Source organism: Cyphellophora europaea, assembly GCF_000365145.1.
Source record: "Cyphellophora europaea CBS 101466 unplaced genomic scaffold supercont1.7, whole genome shotgun sequence".
Classification (NCBI taxonomy): domain Eukaryota; kingdom Fungi; phylum Ascomycota; class Eurotiomycetes; order Chaetothyriales; family Cyphellophoraceae; genus Cyphellophora; species Cyphellophora europaea.
Genome location: NW_008481813.1, coordinates 427,735 through 450,968, shown reverse-complemented (window position 1 = coordinate 450,968; position 23,234 = coordinate 427,735). Strand labels below are relative to the sequence as shown.

At 54.6% G+C, this 23,234-nt stretch overlaps 10 protein-coding genes and 1 non-coding gene across 11 annotated transcripts; 5 read left to right on the top strand and 6 right to left on the bottom strand.

Annotated features, from left to right (window-relative positions):
* Positions 1-627: 627 nt before the first annotated feature.
* HMPREF1541_07256 (uncharacterized protein) lies at positions 628-897 on the top strand (the record flags this gene model as incomplete). Its single annotated transcript, XM_008721580.1, has 1 exon — positions 628-897. The coding sequence occupies one exon, from the start codon at positions 628-630 to the stop codon at positions 895-897; it is 270 nt and encodes an 89-aa protein (XP_008719802.1).
* Positions 898-2,131: 1,234 nt separating this feature from the next.
* Positions 2,132-3,631, top strand: HMPREF1541_07255 (uncharacterized protein; the record flags this gene model as incomplete). Its single annotated transcript, XM_008721579.1, has 1 exon — positions 2,132-3,631. The coding sequence occupies one exon, from the start codon at positions 2,132-2,134 to the stop codon at positions 3,629-3,631; it is 1,500 nt and encodes a 499-aa protein (XP_008719801.1).
* A 566-nt stretch (positions 3,632-4,197) lies between these two features.
* On the bottom strand, positions 4,198-6,189 carry HMPREF1541_07254 (uncharacterized protein; the record flags this gene model as incomplete). The annotated part of the gene is made up of 3 exons (XM_008721578.1): positions 4,198-5,967; positions 6,019-6,095; positions 6,162-6,189. The coding sequence occupies 3 exons, from the start codon at positions 6,187-6,189 to the stop codon at positions 4,198-4,200; spliced, it is 1,875 nt and encodes a 624-aa protein (XP_008719800.1).
* A 739-nt stretch (positions 6,190-6,928) lies between these two features.
* On the bottom strand, positions 6,929-8,722 carry HMPREF1541_07253 (uncharacterized protein; the record flags this gene model as incomplete). Its single annotated transcript, XM_008721577.1, has 4 exons — positions 6,929-8,041; positions 8,090-8,302; positions 8,351-8,458; positions 8,507-8,722. 4 exons carry the CDS (start codon positions 8,720-8,722, stop codon positions 6,929-6,931), a joined length of 1,650 nt encoding a protein of 549 aa, XP_008719799.1.
* Positions 8,723-9,082: 360 nt separating this feature from the next.
* On the bottom strand, positions 9,083-10,069 carry HMPREF1541_07252 (uncharacterized protein; the record flags this gene model as incomplete). The annotated part of the gene is made up of 1 exon (XM_008721576.1): positions 9,083-10,069. The coding sequence occupies one exon, from the start codon at positions 10,067-10,069 to the stop codon at positions 9,083-9,085; it is 987 nt and encodes a 328-aa protein (XP_008719798.1).
* Positions 10,070-10,514: 445 nt separating this feature from the next.
* On the bottom strand, positions 10,515-11,012 carry HMPREF1541_07251 (V-type ATPase, G subunit; the record flags this gene model as incomplete). The annotated part of the gene is made up of 3 exons (XM_008721575.1): positions 10,515-10,688; positions 10,738-10,827; positions 10,920-11,012. 3 exons carry the CDS (start codon positions 11,010-11,012, stop codon positions 10,515-10,517), a joined length of 357 nt encoding a protein of 118 aa, XP_008719797.1.
* Positions 11,013-11,401: 389 nt separating this feature from the next.
* Positions 11,402-11,682, top strand: HMPREF1541_07250 (uncharacterized protein; the record flags this gene model as incomplete). The annotated part of the gene is made up of 2 exons (XM_008721574.1): positions 11,402-11,497; positions 11,545-11,682. The coding sequence occupies 2 exons, from the start codon at positions 11,402-11,404 to the stop codon at positions 11,680-11,682; spliced, it is 234 nt and encodes a 77-aa protein (XP_008719796.1).
* Positions 11,683-15,403: 3,721 nt separating this feature from the next.
* On the bottom strand, positions 15,404-17,476 carry HMPREF1541_07249 (uncharacterized protein; the record flags this gene model as incomplete). The annotated part of the gene is made up of 4 exons (XM_008721573.1): positions 15,404-15,777; positions 15,964-16,535; positions 16,736-16,843; positions 16,896-17,476. 4 exons carry the CDS (start codon positions 17,474-17,476, stop codon positions 15,404-15,406), a joined length of 1,635 nt encoding a protein of 544 aa, XP_008719795.1.
* An 860-nt stretch (positions 17,477-18,336) lies between these two features.
* HMPREF1541_07248 lies at positions 18,337-18,450 on the top strand. Its single transcript has one exon. It is a non-coding gene; the product is annotated as a tRNA-Thr (tRNA).
* A 961-nt stretch (positions 18,451-19,411) lies between these two features.
* On the bottom strand, positions 19,412-20,088 carry HMPREF1541_07247 (uncharacterized protein; the record flags this gene model as incomplete). Its single annotated transcript, XM_008721572.1, has 2 exons — positions 19,412-19,495; positions 19,540-20,088. 2 exons carry the CDS (start codon positions 20,086-20,088, stop codon positions 19,412-19,414), a joined length of 633 nt encoding a protein of 210 aa, XP_008719794.1.
* A 1,303-nt stretch (positions 20,089-21,391) lies between these two features.
* On the top strand, positions 21,392-22,599 carry HMPREF1541_07246 (uncharacterized protein; the record flags this gene model as incomplete). Its single annotated transcript, XM_008721571.1, has 2 exons — positions 21,392-21,751; positions 21,802-22,599. The coding sequence occupies 2 exons, from the start codon at positions 21,392-21,394 to the stop codon at positions 22,597-22,599; spliced, it is 1,158 nt and encodes a 385-aa protein (XP_008719793.1).
* Between the last annotated feature and the right edge of the window lie 635 nt (positions 22,600-23,234).

The window sequence follows — 23,234 nt, the reverse complement described above, 5'->3', positions numbered from 1 at the left end:
CCTTTGACTGCGACTAGCTAGAAAATCACGATCACGAAAACAAAGAAACCTCCTCGACCGGTCGAGCGTGTCGAGCTTGTCGCGACTTCGTTGATTTCCGCCATCGACGTTCGTACATCTGGACTGTCGCTAGCATGGACGCTGGTGATTCTAGGAAGCTCGGCTCCTTTCCTGGCTCGACCATTACCAAAAAGTCGATGAACTTTCTGCGAGACGCCTATACTTTGGCCCAGAACAGCTTCAACGATCGCCCCGAGGCTGGGCAGCCTGCATCAGCAGGATTGTCGCATCATTTCAGCAACAGCAGCTCGCACTATCAACATTCGCCATATCTACAACCATCGTCGGCGCTATCTCCACACCCACCGCCGCAACAATGGCCTCGCCCACCGCCCTCGCCGAACAGACCACAAACTTCTCACACGCCTTCACCTGCTGGACCCTATGTGCACAAGCCTCCTCCGCCTCCCCCAAACCAAGCCAACGTAAATTATGTCCCTGGTCAGGGCATGGTGTCCAAACCCTATGCGAATAGCCCTTCTTTCCCGCAGAGGCATAGTTCAAATGCATCGGTTTCTGACCCTGGTGCCAATCTGCCGCCTCCACCACCTTATACGCCATCCCAGCATGCCCCTGGCTCGCATCCGACACAATCGCAACACCAGCAGCAACCTAGCTGGAGCAGTTCGCAGCATCAACACCCAGCCCAGTCGCCATCCACAGGCCAGGAAGGTTGGTCTCAGCGACCCCCATCTCATCCGAACCAACCTCAAGCAAGCCATCAAACCGAGCAACATCAGACTCAATGGCATCAGCCCACTCAGTACCACCATCAAGCAACACCTCCGTCTACAAGCCCTCGGCCCGAGCTGCAACAGCCAGCTTGGAGTTCAGTAGGTCCACCTCAGCAGCCCCCTGCGAGCCCTCAGCCTGAACAACACCAACAACAGTGGAATCACCCCTCTCAGTACCAACAGCACATGCCGCCTCCGTCCACGAGCCCTCGACCCGAGCAGCATCAGCCTATCTGGAATACAGCACCACCAGCCCAGCAGCCGACATATCAGGCATACTCTCCAACTCACCCGCCTCCGAACATGCATCGCCCACAGCCCTCACCCCCGATACCGCAACAACATCCGAGCGCACCAGATGTTCAGTATCGTCCTTACCAATACCAACCGCATCACGCCAACACATACCCGTCTAGTGGCTTGACCCATAGACCATCCACCTCTTATTCACACCACTCTCAGACTCACGAAGCAGCACCGCCTCTGCCAGACCGTCCAACGCCGCCTCTGCCGCAACGCCCTCAATGGCAGCAACCTCCCTCGCCACAACCAATGCAAGCGCCCTACCAACCGCCGCCGCCGCCAGCAGGTTATGCAGAGCTTCCATCGCCGCCTCAGCAGCCACCTGTGTCGCAGCATCAAACATACTTCACTCCGCCGCCGCCGGGGATAGCAGAAATGAGTGGAGAGTCGGTATTACCAAGCCAGAAACCACCATTGCAACAGCAACAGCAGTATCACGCACATTCCGGAAATGACAGTAAGCCCCCGGCGCGAAATCAAGGCCAGCACGGCGGGCACAGTGTTCCTCAGATTGCGGAATTGCCTGGTTGAATATATACGTACTATGCCCGCGTAGCCTGCGCAAATCGTATGATGTCGAAACGTATACCACCTTTATATCTATGGCAGATTTTGATGTCTATGCATGATGCTAGAATATGCTGCATCTGTATCAGTCGAACACAGCTCCTGCGCTACTACCGAGTCCTACCAACATGCTGTGTTTCAGAGTGCCCTTCCCCCGCACAAGGCAGATCCGCTGTTGGCTGTTGCCTAATATGTGGGGGCCAAGGCAAAGCCCGTAGGCGGCACGGCCAAGATTACAGCGAAGCTGCCCTTGTCGATCGCTCATCGTGACACATTCGGGAGCTCCTGGTATACGGCCTACTACTGTAGGACCTGAAGCCTCCTTGCCTGATCCATCTCTTCACTCCCACTCCTTTCCTTCTCCAGGTCGCTGACTGTGTTCCTTTGTCGGCTCTCAACGCTCAGATCCCGAAGCTCTTCTTCTGTGACCGCAGACATACAGCGTTGCATTCGACTATTTGCCCAACATGGCCGCCAATCAACCACGTTCTACTGTCTCCGGCGAGCAACCTCGTCCTCCATCTCCTACCTCCACGTTCTACGCTCACACCTCTGCCCCACGCGTGAATACAGACGCCACGCTTCACGCATCCATCCGCGCCGCCCATCCCACCAGCACGATCACCATCATCCCCGAGTTCAACTCCCCTTTCAAGCTCTATGCCCAAGCCACCTCCAACGCAACCATCACTCCCCTTTCCCCAGACTCTACACTCTCTTGGCTCCTCTACTTTCCCCCACCCCGACGTCTCGACGGCGGAGCTGGCGTACTGGCAACCGAGACTTTCTACGAGGTCTACCTCCTGCACTACAAATCCGCCGAGTTCCTAGTCTACTTCGCCGACGGGCGCGACGGCACAAGCCCGTACCCACAGATTCGTAATCAGTACGTCGTCAGCACCGCCTCCGACGCCGCGGGCCCGCTCACCACGCTGGTGCGCGAGGCGGGCCAGTGGCTCAGCGCACTGAACGAGGAGATCTGGGTCTTCGACCAGGGCTACTGGCAGAAGGACGCGGAGTTGTACCACAACATCATGCAATCCACCTGGGACAACGTCATCCTGCACGAGGAGCTCAAGGACGACCTCATCAGCACTGTGTCCCGCTTCTTCGACTCGCGCGACGACTATGACCGTCTGGGCGTACCGTGGAAGCGCGGCTTGATCTTCTACGGCCCTCCCGGTAATGGTAAGACGGTCAGCATCAAGGCGACGATGCACACACTCTATAAACGTAGAGCCGCCGTGCCGTCACTATACGTCAAGAGCCTCCAGAGTTTCGCGGGGCCGGAGTACAGCATCAGCGCCATTTTCGGACGCGCACGCGCTGAGGCGCCCTGCTACTTGGTGTTCGAGGATCTGGATAGCATGGTCACCGACGACGTCCGCAGCTTCTTCCTGAACGCCGTGGACGGCTTGGCCATCAATGAGGGCGTTCTGATGGTAGGCAGTACCAACCATCTGGAACGCTTGGATCCGGGCATCGCGAAGCGCCCGAGTCGCTTCGATCGCAAGTATTTGTTTGATGATCCGGATAAGGAGTTGCGGACTAGATATGCGGAGTTTTGGCGGAAGAAGGTGAGGGATGCCGGCGAGGGGAAGGGAACGGAAGGTGTCCATGACCGGAAGGAGAAAGAGGGCGAAGTCGAATTCCCCAAGGTCCTGTGCGAGAAGATCGCCGGCATCACCGACGGCTTCAGCTTCGCGTACATGCAGGAAGCGTTCGTGAGCGCGCTGCTGGTCATTGCGACGAGGCAGCGGGAGGGCACGGACTCGAGAGGAGACGAGGTGAAGATGTTGGGGGAGCAGTGGGAGTTGTTGGACCTAGAGGAGAACGAGAAGGCTAGTGATGGTGGGAATGGTGATGATGGTGATGATAAAGACCTGGACAAGTACGTCTTGTGGAGGGAGATCAAGAAGCAGGTCGAGACGCTGAGAAAGGAGATGGATAAGAAGAAGGGAGATTGAGACTGCAACGGGTGTCATATACAGACGAACTGTTAGGCTTGGCGTTTGGATTTATACACAGCTAAATTCATTGATTTGATGATCACAGATAAGACCTGGAGCATTCTACCCATCTTTGGTGTCATGGTCGGTCAGCAGCGCCGGCCTCAAAGCTGTTGGGAAAGTTCTACGTGGAGACCATATCTTGAAGCTGGTCGCCATATATGAAAGTTACCTCGTGGGACTGGAGATAGACACGTCCTCACGTTCCGGCGCAGCAGAGCTTGTCATCTTCTCACCTTTCCCACGTTTTTATTGCGCGCACGAAAGGGGTTTTGTCAAAACTGGGGGTTGGCATATGTTGTCGTGGTCATCATAAGTTCATCCCTCTCTGAACCCCTTAAACCCCCGAACCCCAGATTCTATGATATTCCACTTCTATATATACTTCTATCGCATCCATCCATCCAGCCAGCCAGCCAGCCAACCAGCCAGCTCCACTTCCCACCTAACCTCCGAATTTCAGTCCGCACGGCACAAAGAAAGCGATCAGCACACTTAACACAACCTCCCCCTCCTCCTTCCCTTCACAAGGCAGCAGTAGCTCCGCTTCCCCGGCCCGCGCGCTCCCGCTCTCGCTGCGCCTCCCTCCATTCCCCAACCACACCCCGATAATCCTCCTGCGTATACGCCTCAAACAACTCCCTCCACCACCAACACCACCCACCCTTCCTCTTAGTCCGGAGGCCCAGGTCCCCCAGCCACACGTCAAAGCAGGGTAACTGGTCAAAGACCGCGTCCGGATAGTAGCGTCCGTGCCCGTAGGGGGCGCGCAGCTGCCAGTAGCGGCTCCAGAGCGCCGTTTGCTCAAACACGTCATCGACGCGCTGCTCCTGCTCCTGCTCCTGCTCCTGCTGGTACTGCTGCTGCTGGGGGCCCCCTTCAGGAGTCCGGGGGAAATGGGAATGGAGATGCGGCACCGCGCCACACAGGTACGCCCACGCCCACAGACACTGCAGCTCCAGGCGGATGGTGTTGCTGATGTTGGAGAACATGCCCAAAAACACCAGATCGTGGTCGCCCTGGGCCGTGGGGCCCGGGGGCGCGATGCCGCGGTACAGCCGCCAGGGGGTGAAGGAGGCGTTGGCGTCGGGTTGCGAATGGAAGGGTTTCACCTCGGTGGAGTTCGGGGAGCGGAAGGGTCCGTGGACGAGGCGGGGGAAGATGGAGGCGATGTGCTCGTCGGCAAGGGTGGTGAGGTGGGCCCAGAATTTGGTTTGGGAGGGGGTGAGGTCGTTGGAGGGGAGGCCGAGGTCGGAGTGTGTGCTGGAGGGGTGGAAGGTGATGGCGGGCTGGGCGGAGAAGCCGGTGGCGGTGATGAGGGCGTCGGCGGGGAGGGTGGTGGAGGAGGAGAGGGTGATGCTGTGTGAGGCGAAGGAGGTGATGTCGGCGCGGTGAATGGTGACGGCGCCGGAGCGGATGTAGGAGTAGAGGTCGTTGTTTGGTGGGTAGTTGTACACGCCCGAGGCGGTTCCGTACCAGAAGGGACTCTGCTCTGGCTCGAGGATGTTGAGCTCTTTCTCCTTAGCGTACTGGCAGTCTCGCAGGGTGGCGTGGTGGATGTCACCCCAGAAGGCCTGCGTCACCTTCTTGCCCAGCCATGTGTGGTGCAGGAAGTTGCGCAGCCAGCCCATACCGTCGTCCCAGAGCCAGGGTGAGAAACAGGAGATGAATCTCCTCACGGGTAGGCGCTCTCGCCAAGCATTGATAGGTCCTAATTGTGTGTATGGCGGGAACACCCACACAGGTCCTTTGCCGGAGGCGCGGATGATCCAGTGCACATTCTTGCCCTTGGAAGCGGCCAGGTAGACGGCGTCGTAAGCGGACTTGGCGCCGCCGAGGACAGCGACGTGCTCAACGCCTTTAGATGTCACACTGTCAGATTGCTTCCCGAGTTCAGCAGAGTGAATGATGGGGCATCCGAATTCAGCAACGTCGGGTAATTGAGGACGATGGGGCCGGTTGGTGATGCCAGTGGCAACGATGAGCTTCTTGGTCTGCATATCCTGCTCGGAGCCGTCTGCTTTCCGAACGCGCACATTCCAGCCATCGGTGTTAGGGCTCAGCCGCGATACCTCTTTGACGTATGTTTCGTAGTCAATGCGTCGGGGAATGTCCCATTTGGCGGCATACTTCTGCAAGTAGTCATGCATCACCTCTCCCGGAATATGGGAGCCAGCAGGGACAAAAGAGTCGTCCATAGGAAAGTCGGAGAAGTCGACACCACCTCTCAGATTGTTGGTGTTGAGGCCTGGGTACAAGTTCTCTTTGGCCCAGACGCCGCCGAGAGTCTTGTTCTGAAGACAAGGTCAATATGCGCCCGCAGACTGAATTAGGAGGACGCGTACCCCATCGATAAGTCTAAGGTTGATGCCGCCATCATCACACTCGAGGATCGTTCTGGCAGCACAGAGTCCTGAAGGTCCTGTTCAGACACTGTTAGCCTGATGAAGTGGGGCAACATTCACTGCCTGATCTTGTCAGTACTCACCAGCTCCGATGATCAACACGTCGAACATGATGATGTTGCTTGTGACACAAGAATGGCAACCACTGTCAGGGCCAGGAGTACAAGAGGGTATCCCTGCCGCATTGAAATCTGATGTATGCAACAGAGGTCAGTGTTGGCGAGCAGGTTACACAGCACAGGCTGAGGCCAGCCACGAGACTGCCGATTGCGAGCACTAATGCGCCTATTGGGGGCAGAGGTCAGCATCGGTCAGCGATACGGTCCCAGTATGGGTTCCATGCTTATGTTCCAGAGCTCTGGCAAAAGGTTGTGGGGCGCCTGACGATGTGGTATCGAATCATGCCTAGAATGCTATGCGATATTCGAATCTGTGCAGTGCGGCGCGCCGAATCACGATGGCATTGAAGCAGCGACTGCTGGACGTAAGTAAAATGCTGACATGTAATCGAAACCAGAAATGGGTGAATGGGGTGTTCGGCTGCCAGAACATGCAGCTCTAGGCCCCGGGCGCCCGCATGGTTCTCGGCAATGCTCACCTGTCAAAATGGGACACCTCAGTTCATACGCTGGCCGCAGGGACCACAAGAATAGGAAACCGGACCCGCTCCGCCTAAGCCCTCTATGTGAGGGACCTTAATATGCGACTCTGGCTGACTGGGCAGCCATCATGAATTTTCATCTTCAATTCGTTGGAAGTGAATTTTTGGGTATCTATAAGTCGTGCTCTCATTCATCATGTTCGCTTCCCAACATGTCATGCATTCGCCGTAGACCATAAGCTGGGTCGATCAGTTCTTCTCCGTCGTCGACGTCCTGGTAGGCAAGGGCGGTGGGTTGTCTTCGGTATATCGTTGTTCCTCCTGGATTGTACTTGACTGTGATGTTGGCGTTCTGTGGGGAAAAGACGGCGCATTTTGCGAGAAAAGCCGCTCACTGACCCGTCGACCTAAACCACCACCTTTCGCGTCGCTGTTGAATGCAGGCGCTGCCTCCTCGCCATCCGGAACACTATAATTGCGCCGGGGTCCATCGACTGGAGTGAAGTCTGCAGCCATCGCGTCCTCGTAACTCGGAGGCGCATCATCGGGGAGATCTGCTGCATTTGCTGGTTGACTCGTCCCAACCGGCGCCGGACCGGGGGGCCGCTCATGCATCGGCGAAGCTGGGAAGTCTGACGCAGCACTTGAATGTTTGTGCGGACCAGAGACAGAGGTTGACTGCTTCTCATCGCCGCCCGCCCGTTCCTGCATCGCCCGCAGGAGCTCGGGAGGCGGAGGAATCCCAGACCATACTTCGACAGGGATCCGAAGCGGCAGCACAATCAGTTCCGGCCGTGCGCTACCTCCCACTGCATGCGAAAGCCCAACTCGTATCTCGAGTTCGTACGATCGTGTGATGTTGCAGGTCTCGAATGAAGGTGCCACAGTATTTGGTATTGGCACATTGTCCCAGAGATTTGACGGCACCTTGAATTCACTTTGCGATTTCCGCTGCGGGACATTGAGTGGCATGTTCATGTTGGCAAGCGACTTCATGACCCAGCTTCCGCTCTCTGTGCGGTTGAGGTCGTGCGCTCGGACATGAGTATAGCCGATCAATTCGATCTGGAACATGCTCAAGTAGACGTCGGCGTCGGTGTTGCCCAACTTTTGGACCAACACCCGAAGTGGTATCGGCTCGTTGCAAGTCAATATTGCCGGGTTCGGTAGTCGTGCGTCCACCTGAAAGGTTGGCGGTTCTGAGTTGACTGTCTCGGAAGCCGAAGACTTTTTGAACAGACTGCCTTTTCGAGTCGGTGTTGTTGGGGAGCTCTGGAATTGTTGCTTACGTCTAGCAAATGTCTCCTCTTGCCGATCGGGCGGGCGCGGTGCTTCTATAGGCAGAAACTTGAGGTTCACTTGCTGAGGCCAGTCAGTCTTTGCATTTCATGGGCGAAGAATGAGACCCACAGATCTCAGATTTTCTTGGTAGAACTTGGGTCGCACCACCGTAGCTTTGACGTAGTACTTGATGTCGGCTTCACCAGGGAAGCCACTCAGCGAGGGTGGCAGCGTTTTCTTGACATGCTGGTTCTGATCTGGGGCGAATTGCACGTTTAATTGTCCAACTTTGAGATCCTTCAGCATGCTCGTGTTGACTGTGCAATCATTGTTGAACGGGAACTAGACAATTCTCAGTGTGGGCGACCAATTATTGACAACGGATCCTACCTTGAAGCGGAACGGATAGACATATTGTCCAGCAAGGAGGGTGTACTGAGCAGTGCCGGTGCCCTGTAGTTCCGGGGCAGGGAAAACCGTCAAGACTTTGTAGAGCAGCTGGCTCCAGTCAGCAATAATGTCTCAACCAGAGCAGGCTCTCCTGACTTTATGGACCTCTAGCTCTGTGCGTTTCTTGTCTGACCTCTCGTGATGAGGATATTTCGGGCCAGAAAGGCGCGTGCGACTCTCGGCTTCAAGCTTGACGTTTACGGCGGCGATGGTGGCATCAGTGGGAAGGACGAGGGTGACACGACCGCTCACATAGTCGAGGTTCGTATAACAGTAGTTGTCGGGCTGGTCGAATTGGATGCGAACCGACATGAGCACGGGGCGGGGCGGGGATGTGGGACGATCTGTTGACGACAAGGCGGCGGAAGTCGAGAAAGTGAAATGCGACTAGCAGCAAGCAATCAGATAAGGCAGTTTCACGATATCATTGCAGGGTCGCGTAGGGATTCTGCCTGACAAGGCTGATTAGCATACGGTGGAATCGCAGAAGTCGCAGATTGATTTGCGGAGGCCTGCTCAATGGAACAAATGTACGAGAAGTTGTCTGAGGCGCGGCACGCCAAAGTTGCGTCACCCCCGGCGGAGCCGCCAAGGTGGGCCACCGTCTATCCTGGGCGGAGGCCGTTCAGGTACAGGATATTTTCCTCGTATAAGCAGTAGTCCATCGTCCGCTCAGAGCCCCTCTTTGGCCAGCGTATCCGCTATGGCAAGATAAAATGCAACAGCGTTGAAGTCCTGCGTCACCAGCGACATCCTCGCCGCCAGCCGCTTGAACCGGTTGGTCCAATTAATCAGATCAAGATGCGTAACTCCCAACAGCGTGCCCTTATACTCACCCCATCGACTGCTGGCCACTGACACCAGTCCATCATTGGGCCCTTCGATCACTTCCATCAAGTCGTGTGACAGGCGGAAAACGGACAATATATGCGGTTGCGCGGCGGCGCCGTAAGAGAAGTATCGAACCTGAGGATCATTGGGTGTAACCGGGTTGAAGACATCTCCCATGTAGCGTCGTGTAAGCTGTGAGAAAGCTCCGGTGTCCACTTTGAGACGAGCGAGGATCTTGTAGAGCTGATTGATGTTGTCCGCCCCGATGTCCCTAAAGAGCATATCCGCCGCAGAGCTTCCTCGATGTGGTGTGGCGATGGTAGTTAAGGATTTGACCTTGAACTCGGGAGGTTGAATGCGACTGATCATCCATCGAGCATCGAGCCCACCCATGCTGTGCGCCACGATGTTGACGTCTCTCCCCTGGGCTTTGTCACGAACCTGTTCATGTAGAGCCTCTGCACGCTCACTTATCGAGCCAGTCGTTGGCACAGATGTAGTAATGACCTCTACGCCTGCCTGCTGCAACGCTTCTCTGATGCCACGCCAGTAGTGGACGCCCGGGAGCCACTTGCCGGCTAGACGCAGCTCATCGAACCCAAGCAGACCATGGGCGAGCACAATAGGATACTTGGGCGCGTCATACTTCTCGCGCAGAATGGCAAAGTCGTCCTTGATAGTGACGCCTAGATCTGAGAGTCGAGGATCAAGAGCTGGGACCTTGTCGTCAGGGTTTGGTGGCGCGTCATGTTTGTAACGTGGCCGGCAGTGCTTTAAAGGCGGGCACCAGGTCCTGCGAGTGCGGGCTATACGATTGGTACATCGCATGCTCCAAGGCGAGATCCCTCGCTAGTCGTCCTCTTGAAGGAGGTCGTGCAGACGGGGACCTTGATGATCAGTGTTGCAGTGAAGGCATCAAGCTTATCGAGGTGCCTCGTCCTTTGGCACAAATAAATATTGCGACGTCATCGGGCCAGCTCAGAATCAGTTCCGCGATCAAGATGAGTATACTACTAGTATGTCTTGAAACAATACTCCTCATTGAGTCTCTAGGGATGTTGCATCTACTTGCTGCCGCATCCCTCACGCACTGCTTCTGGTAACAAGACTGGTCCTGCGTAGGCGCTCACATATGAAGAACCCTGGCAGTCGTACGTGGCTAAACATACTGCCGATACCAAATCCCGGGTTCAGCGCTCTCGTCGACGGCATGCCTTACGACCAGATAATCTGCAACTGACTACGTTCGCTCCTGTAGTATTCCAGAGCTTGTTCAGCCCTCCTTCTGGATCTTGTCAGGAACTTCTGGCCGTGGCGTGGTGACGGCTTTGATGAGATCAGCGACGACCTTATCGCCCGACTTCTTGCCCGCCGCCTGAATGTCCTTCACCTTGGCCTCGGCATCCTTGTTGGCGTCGTCTTCCGCCGTCTTATTTCCGCTGGATTGCTGTAGACGTGTAAGCTATAGCGCTAGGCAATGCATTGGGGGTGCGAACCTCCGACTCGAACTTCTTGTACTCGTCTTCCTTCTTTTTCCTGTACTCATCAATCTCCTTCTGTGCTTCGGCCTTTGCGTCCTTGACTCTCTTGGTGCGGTCTGAAGGGTCAGCGTCCGGCGGTCCCAGTCACACGGTCAAGGATGCTCACATTCGCGGGCTGTATCTTGTTAGCATTGCACGATATATCTGCGGAGAGACTCGCCTTTCTGTACAATCTTCTGAGCCTCCTTCTCGGCCTGTACCTGGTCAGTCGGACTTCTCGATGTAGACATAGACACCTACGTCGAGGAGAGTCTGGATGCCGGCAGAATTCTGAGCAGACTGCGGTCAATGGTAAACAGGCGGACTTTTGGTAATGGAGGCGGGGTCAGACCATCTTGCAGGAAAAGCCTGGCGCGGCCTGGCTGAGCAGAACAAGAAATCACAATGAGAAATGAGAGAGACAGTATGCTCGGACAGTTGCAGAATGAAACGGGTACGTTGGTATGATATGCAGGTGGTAGCTAGATAGAGAAGCTGGGGTCAGGAAATGAGCGGGATTAGGTTAGCCCGCATCTGCGCCTGCGCCTCTAGAGTCGCCGATCTGCAAGCTCAAATGCACATGATATTTCTATCAGCATTTTGTCGCTTGTCTGTCTACGATTTCTTCAGCACTCTCAAAATGTCAACAGCATCCAAAATCACGCTGGGAAGCACCCTCTTAGGAACTGTCGGCATTGTTGTATTCGTGCACTGGGCACAGGGTGCGGAAAAAAAGGTGAGCTTTACTTGAGCCTTGGGTCAAACATCTCTGACCGGCTGCAGGCCATGCACGCAGGCGTGGTCCGAGATATGGAGCAACAGAGAGCGAAGCGAGAGCGACAAGCCGATTTTGAGATGCAGCGCCAGCTCGAGGAGGAGTACAAAAAGACGCAGACGGTGCATGACACCACACATGCTTGATCACTGGTCATTCCCTGGCCACCAACTCTCGACCACGACGTGTTTGATAAAGATTAAGGATACTGCAGATGACCTTCCCGCCTGCCCGCGGATCATCCTCTCAAGCGCGTTCGCCGACCTGCATGGAGGCGAACAGAGGATGCTGATCTGAAGAGCTGGACTGTGCCGCCCTGGCCTCGTGTACGCGCTCCCAACTCGCCAACCGAACACGAGCCTATTTTTTAATCCGTCGTTGTCCTGTAACGCAGTCTCGAAAGGTCAATACGCGCGTCCGAACGTTCCCATCGCGCCCGCCAGTATGTCAGTTGGTGGCGCTCATGCTCAAGTGACAATCACCGCGCGCTCTGTACCCAATCAAAGTGCCTTCAAACGTCCAATGGTGGTTACTGTACCTAAGAAGAACGAGTCTATCGTTGCCTACGACCTAGAATAGTTCACCAACTTCCGGAACGCAAACCTTGTCCACCAGAGGCGACTCAAAGTCAGCAGCTCGCAACTCAACAAGGCTCAAGAGATCGTCCAATCGCTAGTCGATGACTACTACACCAGATGGGCCGCTCTCAGGGCGAATGGCTTCGAGACCGGTGAAGCAACCACAAAGGCGCGGGAGCAGAAGCATGATCACATTGTTCAAGCCATCGAGCACTATGACTCATTGCTGGAAGTATGCCGAGCTATTCTGGAGAAGCAGGATTCATGGCTGGAAAAGGCGTCAGACATCGAAGGGTTGAGCACGACCGACCAGATGTTAGAAGCGATCAATACACAAATCGCAGCGGCGGAAGAAATGGAAAAGCGGATGGTGGTGAGAGAGGAGCAAAGCGACTCGAGCACTTGCTGGCAGACGGTGTCCTGGAAAGCGGTTTGAGGCCAGGACGACTGTTATTCGAACCGTAGGGATCTGCTAGACCGACATCGATTCCACGAGCATCACACTGGCGTAGGGGTACAACAGCAGCCACACTTGTCCATCAAAGACCCTGAGATAGCCGAAGAATTTCAGACCATTCCTGCCACCGGTCATCTCTTTTTCGCAGACTGCAAACGAATCCTGCCCTGACATGTCACCAGCCACCTCACTGCGCCACAAGCCTCCGCCTGCAAACGCCGAGGAAACGTGACGCCATGCAGCCCGGCCTTGGCGGTCACCGCCTTTCTCCTCGCACTGACGGCGTACAATAACTTTCCTTTGGCATTACAATTCCTCCTTCTGTTGTCCTCGTAGCATAAAACCTCTACAAGTCTACTTCTTTCCATCACCAAGCCTTTCCCACCTACAAGCCAAGCACCTCGTGCAAGATCCAGGTCTGCCAGGTTGTATTCGAAGGCCAAAGCTAACATGCTGCAGAGCATCGATCGAACGCAAAGTCAACATCTAACACTACCCTCGAACTCTTACGCCACCATACGGACATGAAGCCTCACGCCATCGACACCATCGACGCCAACACGACTTTTCATCGCAACTAGCAACGGCGAACTTGCCCCATTTCTTCTTGTCATAGAAGGTGGTCGGCGGTTCGAACATTTGAGACACGATAGACTCGTTGAATCCTCTCAAGCCTCTGGGGCAACGCTTGATAAAATTGCTTTATCCTTGCCCATGGATGTTGCGTTTTTGACAGCATACTCACACATAAATAGCGAATACCCCACAAAGGAAATGACACTGCCAAGGAACAGAAAAAGAGTGATATTTAGGCAATCGATGGCTCGTCGGGTCAGTGACACTGGGTGGCATTCGAGCTAGCTGGTTGCCCCGCTGCGAGTTGCTACAACTCATTAGAGTGGATGAAGGGCACCTGGATCGAGGACTTGCTACCCACCCGTTGCGAATGGGGTCTTCCCCAACTAGCCGGGTGTTGTGGTACTTACCCGCCCGCTGCGAGGGAGACTTCTCTCCCACTGACCGGGTGTTGCGGTGCTTACCACCGGTGGCATTTAAGCTCTCCAGTGTTGCTCGTCTGCTGAGACCCCTGCGCGACCCGGCACGAAGAGCACGTCAAAAGACCGATCGTCTAAATCAACAACAAACAATGAAGCTACTCTCCTCCTCTGTTTCGTCAGTGGAGTAGCCGTTGCATCCTAGTGCAACGCGAGCGGAAAAGTTGGACGTGTATGTAAATCCTCCGAAGCAAGAACCGGCTGTCAGAGTACGGGACCGGTACACTTGCTTCTGCGGCGGACATCAAATTACTAAGCCTATGCCACAGCACCCATGATGGGCTTTCATGCCTGTACCATTGTGGACGTGCCTGTGTTAGTGGGCTAGGTCTAGACAGTTCTGTCATAGCGAATAATTTGTATAGCATTCCGGCATCAAATTCAGTAGCTTTTCTTCAGGTATGTCCCTCCCATGCTCCTTAGTCTCCGTCACCCTAGCTTCTACCCTCACAAGTCTCAGCAAACCGCAGTCCAGGTTCGCCGTGACTCCTTTGTCACCCATCGAAATTGCCCTGTTGCTCGGCGCGACCGCAAGATGAATATCGATGCCCCTGTGATAAGTTACGGGCTGCATGTTTTTGTTCCGTTGTCATTATGCTTCCTCGATACGACTACAGGTCCATAACTGTGGCTTTCCTTGCATTACGACAGTATCTGTTGCGAGTAAAAGCACAATTGCAGCACAATTCGGGATGGATGACCCTTTCGAGGCTCAGCACGGTTGGTTGGAGCCCTTGCTTACACTCTACTGACTGACTAACAGCAACGAGACGTGATTCCTCTCGATGTAGATAACGAATTGAGCTCGAAATTCATCGGCGCAGCGGAGCCAATCTTTGCCCTTGGCCAGAATACAGTGTGCGAAACTCCAATCCGTCAAGCCTTGTATCATTATCGGTGGGCAGTCGAGAAGTTCACTGGACTTGAAAAACGGGCAGCTTCGTTGAGAGAAGCTGCTACACGCAATTTCACCAAGTGGTACTATGCAGAACCGCGCTCACCAGAGGCTCTGAAGGGCTCGTTCGGAAAGTCGCGGACTGCCAGCAGATCTTCTCCACCGCCGCTCAAAGCATAGATATCTCCACTGCGACATGCCGTGAGAATCTCCAATGGATCTACATTCGCGAGATCTCACATCTCTCGCACCAACGATGAGCAGCCTCGCCTCGAAGATCATGCCTCCGATCGACAAAGCTTTGCCAACGATGCCGATCAGGTCTTCCTCACTGAAGTTAATACACCCATGTCGGCCGCCCCCAGCAGCGTTTCGCGCCTCGTCCGGCCGCATGGTGAGTTGGCTTCGCGCTCGACCGCTTCTTCAACGTCATCGGCGTTTGCACGTACGCAGCCAACACCGTTATCGGACGCCTGATTAATGCCAATGTGCTGTAGTATAAGTCCGATTTGAGCGCAGGAAAGACGCAATCTTCTTTCACACGATGGGAAACGAGTCGAAGAAAGCAGAAGGGCTGTCCGCACAGTGATGCGGTCCTCGAATTTGGCTTTGTACTTCGACGTAGGCGCACAAGGCTCGCTGCCCCTTATTCGAGATTTCTTGGCGCGCTTTCCATCCCACCACCCAGCCCGCAGACGCCTGTAGATACCAAGCTTGAGGAACAGCAACATCAAACTTTTCGGGGACTAGTCGTCCTGAATTACGATTATGGTGGCTCAGTACTGCCATTTCATTGGTCGCACACATGTTTTATGACCACCCATCATATTCCAGTCACCTCAGGCTCAAACCGCACCCTTACACCACCTATCCATCCCCCATCTACCTCCCCAAAATATCATAAATCGGCTCATACAACGCACACCTCTTATCCAGACTCCCAATGACCTCCTTACCCACCACCTCTAGCACTTCCCCCACCGCCGTCGGCCCATCCTCCGCCCTGACCCCACCGCCCAGAACGCCCAGTGTGTCCGCCCCGGCGGGCCAGCCACCCTGGTCCGCCCAGCCGTACGGGTCTCGCGCGAAATCCGCCCACAGTTTCTGCATGGCGCGGCTGAGTTGTTCTTCGAAGGGGGTGGCGTTGTCGCGCGGGTAGGTGCCGAGGGCGAGGCCGATTTCGGAGGCGTGGTAGACGCCGCCGTTGGGGAAGAGTTGGGTGTTGGGGAAGGAGGCGTTGTAGAGGTAGCGGTGACCTGTTCAAAGCGGTTTTATTCAGTATTCAGTTTTTTTGGTGAGAGGGGGTTTGGAGCGGGAATGTATTGACTGGATAGGTATTCTTAAGGCTGTGAGCCCACGGGGAGGCTTTAGTGAGGAGAGAACGGGCGGGGGCCTGGAAGACTCGGAGGACCAAAAGGCCTGAAAAGGGGGTAAAAACTCACTTGGCACGCCAACCTTGGTCGTATCCAGGTGCACGAGCCGGCAGGGACACTGGAAGATAAAATCCGTGTAGATGGCGCCCAGCCGCTCAAAGTCATCCTTGAACTCGCCCGTACCGAGCGGGTACTGCGCCAGCAGCCCCTCGATCTGCGTCGCATTGAATGCCGGTAACAACCCCAATATGAACGTCGTGACATTGGTCGCGCTCACACTGTACAGCCGTCCCTCATCGCGATTCGAGCCGCCCAGGATGGGCACGGCAGCGAAGTCCGCGGTGCGGTTGAGGCGGTTGCTGCGCGCCGTGTCGGCGCTGGTGACGTCGTCGAACACGGGCGCCCAGGGCACGCGGTTCACGGCGTTGTAGTCCCGGATCTGCGTCGCGGGGAGGGCGCGCATGCAGGAGAGGGTGGCGGCGGGGTCGTCGCTGGTCGAGTTGCAGCCCATGGCACCGACGAGGAGGTTCCAGGAGGCCGAGGGCGTGGCGGTGCGGCCGCGGATGCTGGCGGTGCCGGACTCCATGATGGCGGCGCGGAAGGTGGGTGGATTGGGGACGAGGGTGAGAAGGGCATCGACGCTGTGGTGGAGTGGGTTAGTCGAGGTGCTGCAGGTTGTTGGATGTGTTCGAGCTCAAAGAGATGGGCGGTTGGGAAGGACGGGTACGAGGCTACGTGGGATAGGGGGGTTGGAGAAGCTCTGTGGGGTATGGGTTGAAGCGAGTGCAAACACCACTTCTCGCACATTGCTCGAGAACAAGAAAAACACAGCATCACTTACGCGAGTGCTCCCGCACTTTCCCCAAAAATAGTTACTTGGTCGGGGTCTCCGCCAAAGGAGGCGATGTTCCTCCGCACCCAATCGAGCGCCAGGCGCTGGTCTAGGAAGCTAAAGTGCATCGTTAGTATGACAGCTTTCGGATCCGAGAGCTGGTACTTACCCCAGGTTCCGTCCGTTGGGGTCTAAGATGTCGGCTCCAGGAAACCCGAAAACATTGGTGCGGTAGTTGAGCACCACGACGACGACGTCTTCGTTTGCCGCTAGGTACTCGCCATTGTAAGCTGGGTTGAAATTGCTGCCATAGAGATTTCCACCGCCGTAGATCCAGACCATTACGGCTTTTCTGTGCTTAGTGTTTGGCGAGTATACGTTGACGTATAGACAATCCTCACTCTCAGGAGCGGCGGGTGTATTGAACCATTGTAGAATGAGATTGCGACGTTCCTCTGGGTAGTTGAATTGCTGTATACATGCCGCTTGGATGGTAGAGGCATCGTATGGTTCCTTCCAAGGCGTGGAAGGCACCGGCGGCCCCCAGCGTTCAGGCGGAGCGGCGAAGGGGACGCCGAGGTACTCGTTAAGCTCGTACTGGGTGCCTGGCACGGTCTTCTTGAAGCCAACGACAGGTCCGGCGTCGGTCTGTACGAATGGGCGGCCATAGTCTCCCCATCCACCTGAGGTTGGAGAAGCATTTGCAGCGACTGCGAGGCCGCAGGCGAGGGTGTTCAGGAGACGAGTCATGGCTGCTACCAGAGATCTTGCGTTGCGAAGAATATTTCGTTTCTGATGGCAGTATATGTATAGCACTGTCGGAACCGAAGACCATTGAAAGGTGCATCCGGTGAACTAATGGCTTCTTGTTCTAAGCTGGACGTGTATTAGGCGACATTCCGGCGTCGGTACCTGGTGTATCAATTGAATGCCGAGAGAGTGCTAAAGTGCGGGGTGTCGTAGCCGGGCAGGAGAGATCTCCCCCAATTCTTGACCCAGAGTAAGCAATCATGTCTCACCGCTCTATCGCGGTGGCTCAGTGTTGTGCTCAGAGGTCTGCACCATTCGCTGGACTGGCACGTGGCTGATGGGGAAGCATAATGTACCTGCATGGCAAGCAGGCAGTAAAAGTCTTGGCGGCAAGGGCCTGATCTCAATTCTAGGCTTTTGAGACCGAGCCCACGACGAGAACAAACACAGCTGGTGGAACGTGCGGACAACATCTCATGGCTGCGAATCGTTCCCATTGTTTTTGAGTCAGCCTCAGGCAAAAAGGCCATATAGCGGCCAGTGGCCCGACCCAGCCTGGACTGAATCGACAGGCTTACCAGCATATCAGAAGAAACATCGTGACTGTCCTAGGCCTTCGGTGGAGCCCAATGGTGAGCTACGCACAGATCATGAGAGCTGAGCTGTGTGTGGGTGTAAACATTCGGTGGCAAGGTCGGGAGCACGCAAGGAGCGTCACGGGCAGCTGGCGCCTAGAAAGTGGCCCGCATTAGGCCTGTCTCTCCACTAAACCTCGCCACAATCTGCTAGCGAATATATTTTATCAAAGGCGAAAATTGCCTCGAAACTCGATCAAAAGACCTCAGAGAAGGTGCTTTCGAGCCCTTATGGCGCAGTGGTAACGCGTCGCACTTGTAACCACTGGCGAGTCCTTTCAAGGCTTGCTCTATGCCATGCATATGCGAAGATCTTCAGTTCAATTCTGAATGGGGGCATTAATTTTCCTTTTTGGCGCATCAAAAAAGTGCGGACGAAGTTGAGGTTGAGAGGCTGAGCTGAAAACGTTGTTTTTTGGCTGCCTGAGGAAGTGACAGAGGCCCAAAAAGCCCGGGGATTGTGCGGCCACTTTCCTTGGCGAACTTGGGTAGTCGGTCATTAGACTGACTGCGGGCACGCAAACGATACAACTGCACATGAGTGACTACGGAGTGAGCGAAGACGTGTAGGTGTTATGCAACGCTTCCATTCTGAATTGTCTGTATCCCTGTACACCTCCCTAATATCCGATATTCGACCTAAAAGCGTTTTCCCTTTATCCTTCTTTGATTGTCTGATCCTCATTCCCTGCTCCTTCAACCCTGTCCTTCGTCATTAACCTGTTCTTCCGTCGATAGTCGTTGTAACTAGCATGATAGTCATAAAATCCGGCTTTTCTCGCTTGTGCCCGAGCTTGGATGCCTGTTGTATTCGGGTGTTGGCAGTAAAGCTGGCGCGGGTCGAAAATGTAATTTTAATGGTAGTATTACAGTCAGATGGTCTGATGGCATCCTGTGTTTGAGTAAACACGATGTTGATCTCAGTGAGTCGATGCTGATTCCTGAATGCTCAATCCGAGGCTGGCTTCTGAGCTCGTGGTTTCCGCCGCGAGAAAGGAACTTCCGAATCCTGATGCTTGTGGTATCATTGAGAGTAGCAGTAGTCATACGGTTGTGAACTGTTCATGATGCAGTTTCAAGCCGACTGTCAGATAATTGTAAAGTGGTATAGAGACGTGTTGACATACTCGTAAAATGCTCGTAAAATATTCGTAAGGTCATCGTGAAGTTGTCATCTAATATGCATGGCGAAGTCGTAAAACAGAACGCCGAGACGTTGTTGCTTGTAACCTTGTTCTTGATACAAAGAGCAAGCAATGATAAATATATTCACTGCTGCAATCCAGTGAATGGTTGATTGTCATTGCAGATTGGGTACGAGCGCTTCCGAGGCGTTGTTGGTACCCCATATGTTGCCGTATTGTAGGCGGGGATGTGAGTGTGCCTGGATGTGTGCTGAGCAACGTGCTGCGTGTATGGGTAGGCGACGTAAGCGAAGCCGGAATTGTCTTGAGAGCTTGCGGGCCAAGAAGCTCCCATCCATGACTGTTGGTAGAGTTGCTGCCAGTATTGTGCGTAGTACTGCTGAAGATATAACTGGTCATATTCCATGGACGCCGTGACTGGCGGATAATGTGGAACTGGAGCTGGAATGGCTGGCGGTGGAACAGGAGCTCTCGAAGGAGACGGAGGCCCAGAGTTGCGCCGGATTGTCATCTGAGGTGCCAGCTTGCTCCTCACATCTTGAAGCACACTCAGCATGAAGTCGTGGTTCTCGTCGTTGTCTCCGCGCAACGTATGGTGGATTTGGGCGTCCGTACGTAGTCGGATTGCTGTTTCCAAATCGTGCTGAATCTTTGGAGGCACTTCAATGCCACGGGCGAGAGCGTTGGCTGCCAGGGTCTTATAGTACGAGACCGATGTCGTCGACTCTGACTCCTTTGTCAGGCCTCTGAGCCATTTCAGTACGGCGTTGGTTGCCATTTTGTACTGGCCTTGTAGTCGGCAGAAGTCACTGTCACTCATCAGACCGGCCATCTTGTGTAAGTAAGGTGGTCGAGTTTGATGAACGTCGTGGTGACAAGCGAGCAAAGTGGTATACCTGTGGTGAATAGAACGTAGACAGGCAGTGAATGTCGATGTGTGAAGTGTTGAGTGTGTTGAGCACAAGCAAGAGCAATAGTAACAGATTCAGTGGCAGTAATCTCAACGCTGGGATGTATAGACGAGAGAAGAGAAGGGCGAGAAACAGAAAATGAAGACCGGGACGCTTGTAGGCCAGACGAGAACAAATTCACGTCCACAAGCATACAATGGGGACAAGCAACGCCGGCGAAACTCCAGTTGTTCGATAGAAGCAGCATGGCTGACCTTGCCATATTCCAATGGTACGCTGCATTATTGGGCAGGGCAATGTGTGAGATTATGGTCGGACAGCCCGGGCATGTAGATGTTTACATGGAAGCCTGGACCGTGGAGTCTACGCGCTCAATTCTGGTCTGTGATAGACTGTTCGAGAAGAATTTTGAGAATAGGCAGGACCTGAGCATCGACCCAGAGCATTGGGACCGTAGGGGAGCACTTAGCTTTCCAGCTTTGGAAGTTTGGATGGGGCGGGTCGAGGGGCGGGAGCAAGATGTGCAACAAGCACATGTTAGCCAACCACGAAACCACATCCGCAAAGGCTCAGTGAGAGTTCCGTTTCTTCGAATCTCAATGCCCATAATGCATCTCATGATAAAAGGTCGACAATGAAGGCTCCCCAAGACGTGAACGAACTCGAAAGAGTCAGTGGAGCCTGAGGAAGCGAGACTCGGGGCGCGCCGTTGCCAAGAGATGCCGGGGCAATGACGTAGCGCGTTCCTGGCCGCGAGCAAGGAACGTGCCAGGAACCAACAAGGAACCAAGCTCGGGCGCGCTCCGTAAAAGGTCGAAGGTGAAGAAGCATGGGAAGTCGCTAACAAGACCAGGCTACCGTTGATTGCTACTCATGTGGCTCTCTTGGACTCAGCTACTTACTGCCAACTAAGCCCCTCGTACCTCAACTTTATCTCATCCAGCCTACAGCTCCAATATACTTATTTGTACCTATACGTCTATCTGTTCTCTACCCCTCCTTCAGGCACCATATCACACGCCGCTGTATCAAACAAACTCCTCCAGTTACCAAGCTAGGCGGACATGTATATGAGTCAACAGAAATCTTGCACTTGATCCATCCGCCCCTCGAACTCAGTTCCGAACGATTTGAGCTCTAGTATTGTTTCGGAGCATGTTAGCCACAATGTGTGCCTTGACACCCAGCAGGCTCTCAAGGTGTGATATGCCTGGTATGTGGTCAATGGCACTGGCCGCATTACTTCTATCTCAGCCCATCAATGCCCTGCATCACTTTCGGCACCCAGCAGTACACACGGTACACCGCCGAGATTCAGATATCCCTCTGCGAATACGAAATCAATGCAACGAAGACATCTGGCCTGCTGTCCTCACTCAGAGCGGTGCCGGACCCTCTCGATCCGGATTCCTGCTAGTCCCAGGTAACTCGACCGAGCTGATTGTTGGTCAAGATTGGCAAGGCCGAGTGTGGGCTCGGACGAATTGTACGTTCGACGAGAGTGGCAATGTACCTCCCTCTAGTCAAGGCAAGGTTACTTGCTCAACTGGTGATTGTGGCCAGTTTCTCGAATGTCAAGGCGCCGTAAGTTTTGCCTGCCGTAGAATTACCTCCTACTGATGCTCCATCGTCAGGGCAACCCACCTGCCACTCTAGCCGAGTTCACTCTCTCCGGCCATCAATACCAAACCTATTATGATATCTCACTCGTTGACGGCTACAACCTCCCTGTCGGCATCATCTTCCTAGCGAATGAAACCAACAACGCGAATTTGAGCGACATCCCGCCCAACCTCACGAATCCCATTTGCATCGGCTCTCCTTCCCTGCTCGACCCCACAGGCTCAAATACAGACGCCAGCTTGGTAACTAACGATTCTTTCCCCATTCCACTCGAGCAGTCTATGAGTCACAGCCTCGTCTCCTCGTGGTGCCCGTTCCCACTGCTAGCATTCCCACCCGAAAAGCCTGGCGATGGAGTCTACCCTTATCCGGATGACAACATCCAACGTCCACTCTTCTCACCTTGTTATTCAGCGTGCGCGAAATGGAATCTTAATCGGTACTGCTGCGCTGGGCCGAACGACCAACCCGACAAGTGCAAGCCCAGCTACTACAGCACGCAGGCCAAGAAGGTGTGTCCCGACGCGTACAGTTACGCGTACGATGATCAGACCAGCACGTTCATCATACCCCAGGGCGGTGGGTTTGAAGTGGTCTTCTGTCCGAGGGGTCGAAGTAGCAACATATTGCGGACGCTTGGGGATCAGATGCATGCACTCGCTGGAGGGGTGAGCGAGGACATCTTGCAGAAAGCAGGGGATGCGGAATACATTGCTCAGAAGAACGATGCTGGTCCCGCGGCGGAAATACCGCTGAGAGGTAGCTGGCTTGCACTCGCGGTGCTTCTGGCGTGGATGTGCATCAGGTGATAACTCACTCTCCTCATCTCTCGTGCTTCTAGACTACCTATGGCCCTCGAGAAGAACGCGCTTAAGAATTTATTGTTACCGATGTCATTCCACCATAGATCATAACGACCGAGTCAAACATCTTCATCTTAGTTATACGCTTGACATAATGCCTTGAAATCAACTGTTGGTACAGTCATTGTACAGTCCTCATCGGATTCCAGGCTGGTGCTTTGAATCCCGCATTCGCTTCCTCCTTGTCGTCTTCCCTCCCTCGCACGCTCTGATCCCTGCACCATCTCTCCACTAATCTGCCCCCGCCTGCTGCCCCATTTGCTGAAGCGCCTTCAATACACGCTCTCGTCCATCGGGTGTCCTCATCACCAAGCACGCGCACTCACCGACAATTCGCACGCCATTACGCACCTCTCTCCTGCGCCATGTCTCAGTTTAGTACATGGCGAGTTCAGTAAGCACCCGTCTCCCATCACAGGCCCCCCAGGAGGGAGCCCACTCCTCACCTCCGTGGCCCAACTCCGCTCAGCTGCGCTTCCGACTCCCTTGATTCACATAAATAACGCCCTCATCGCCCCTCGGGCGGCGCGTCGTCGACTGGCTTTTCGGCCGCTTTGACGACGACGAAGGGTATTCCTCTG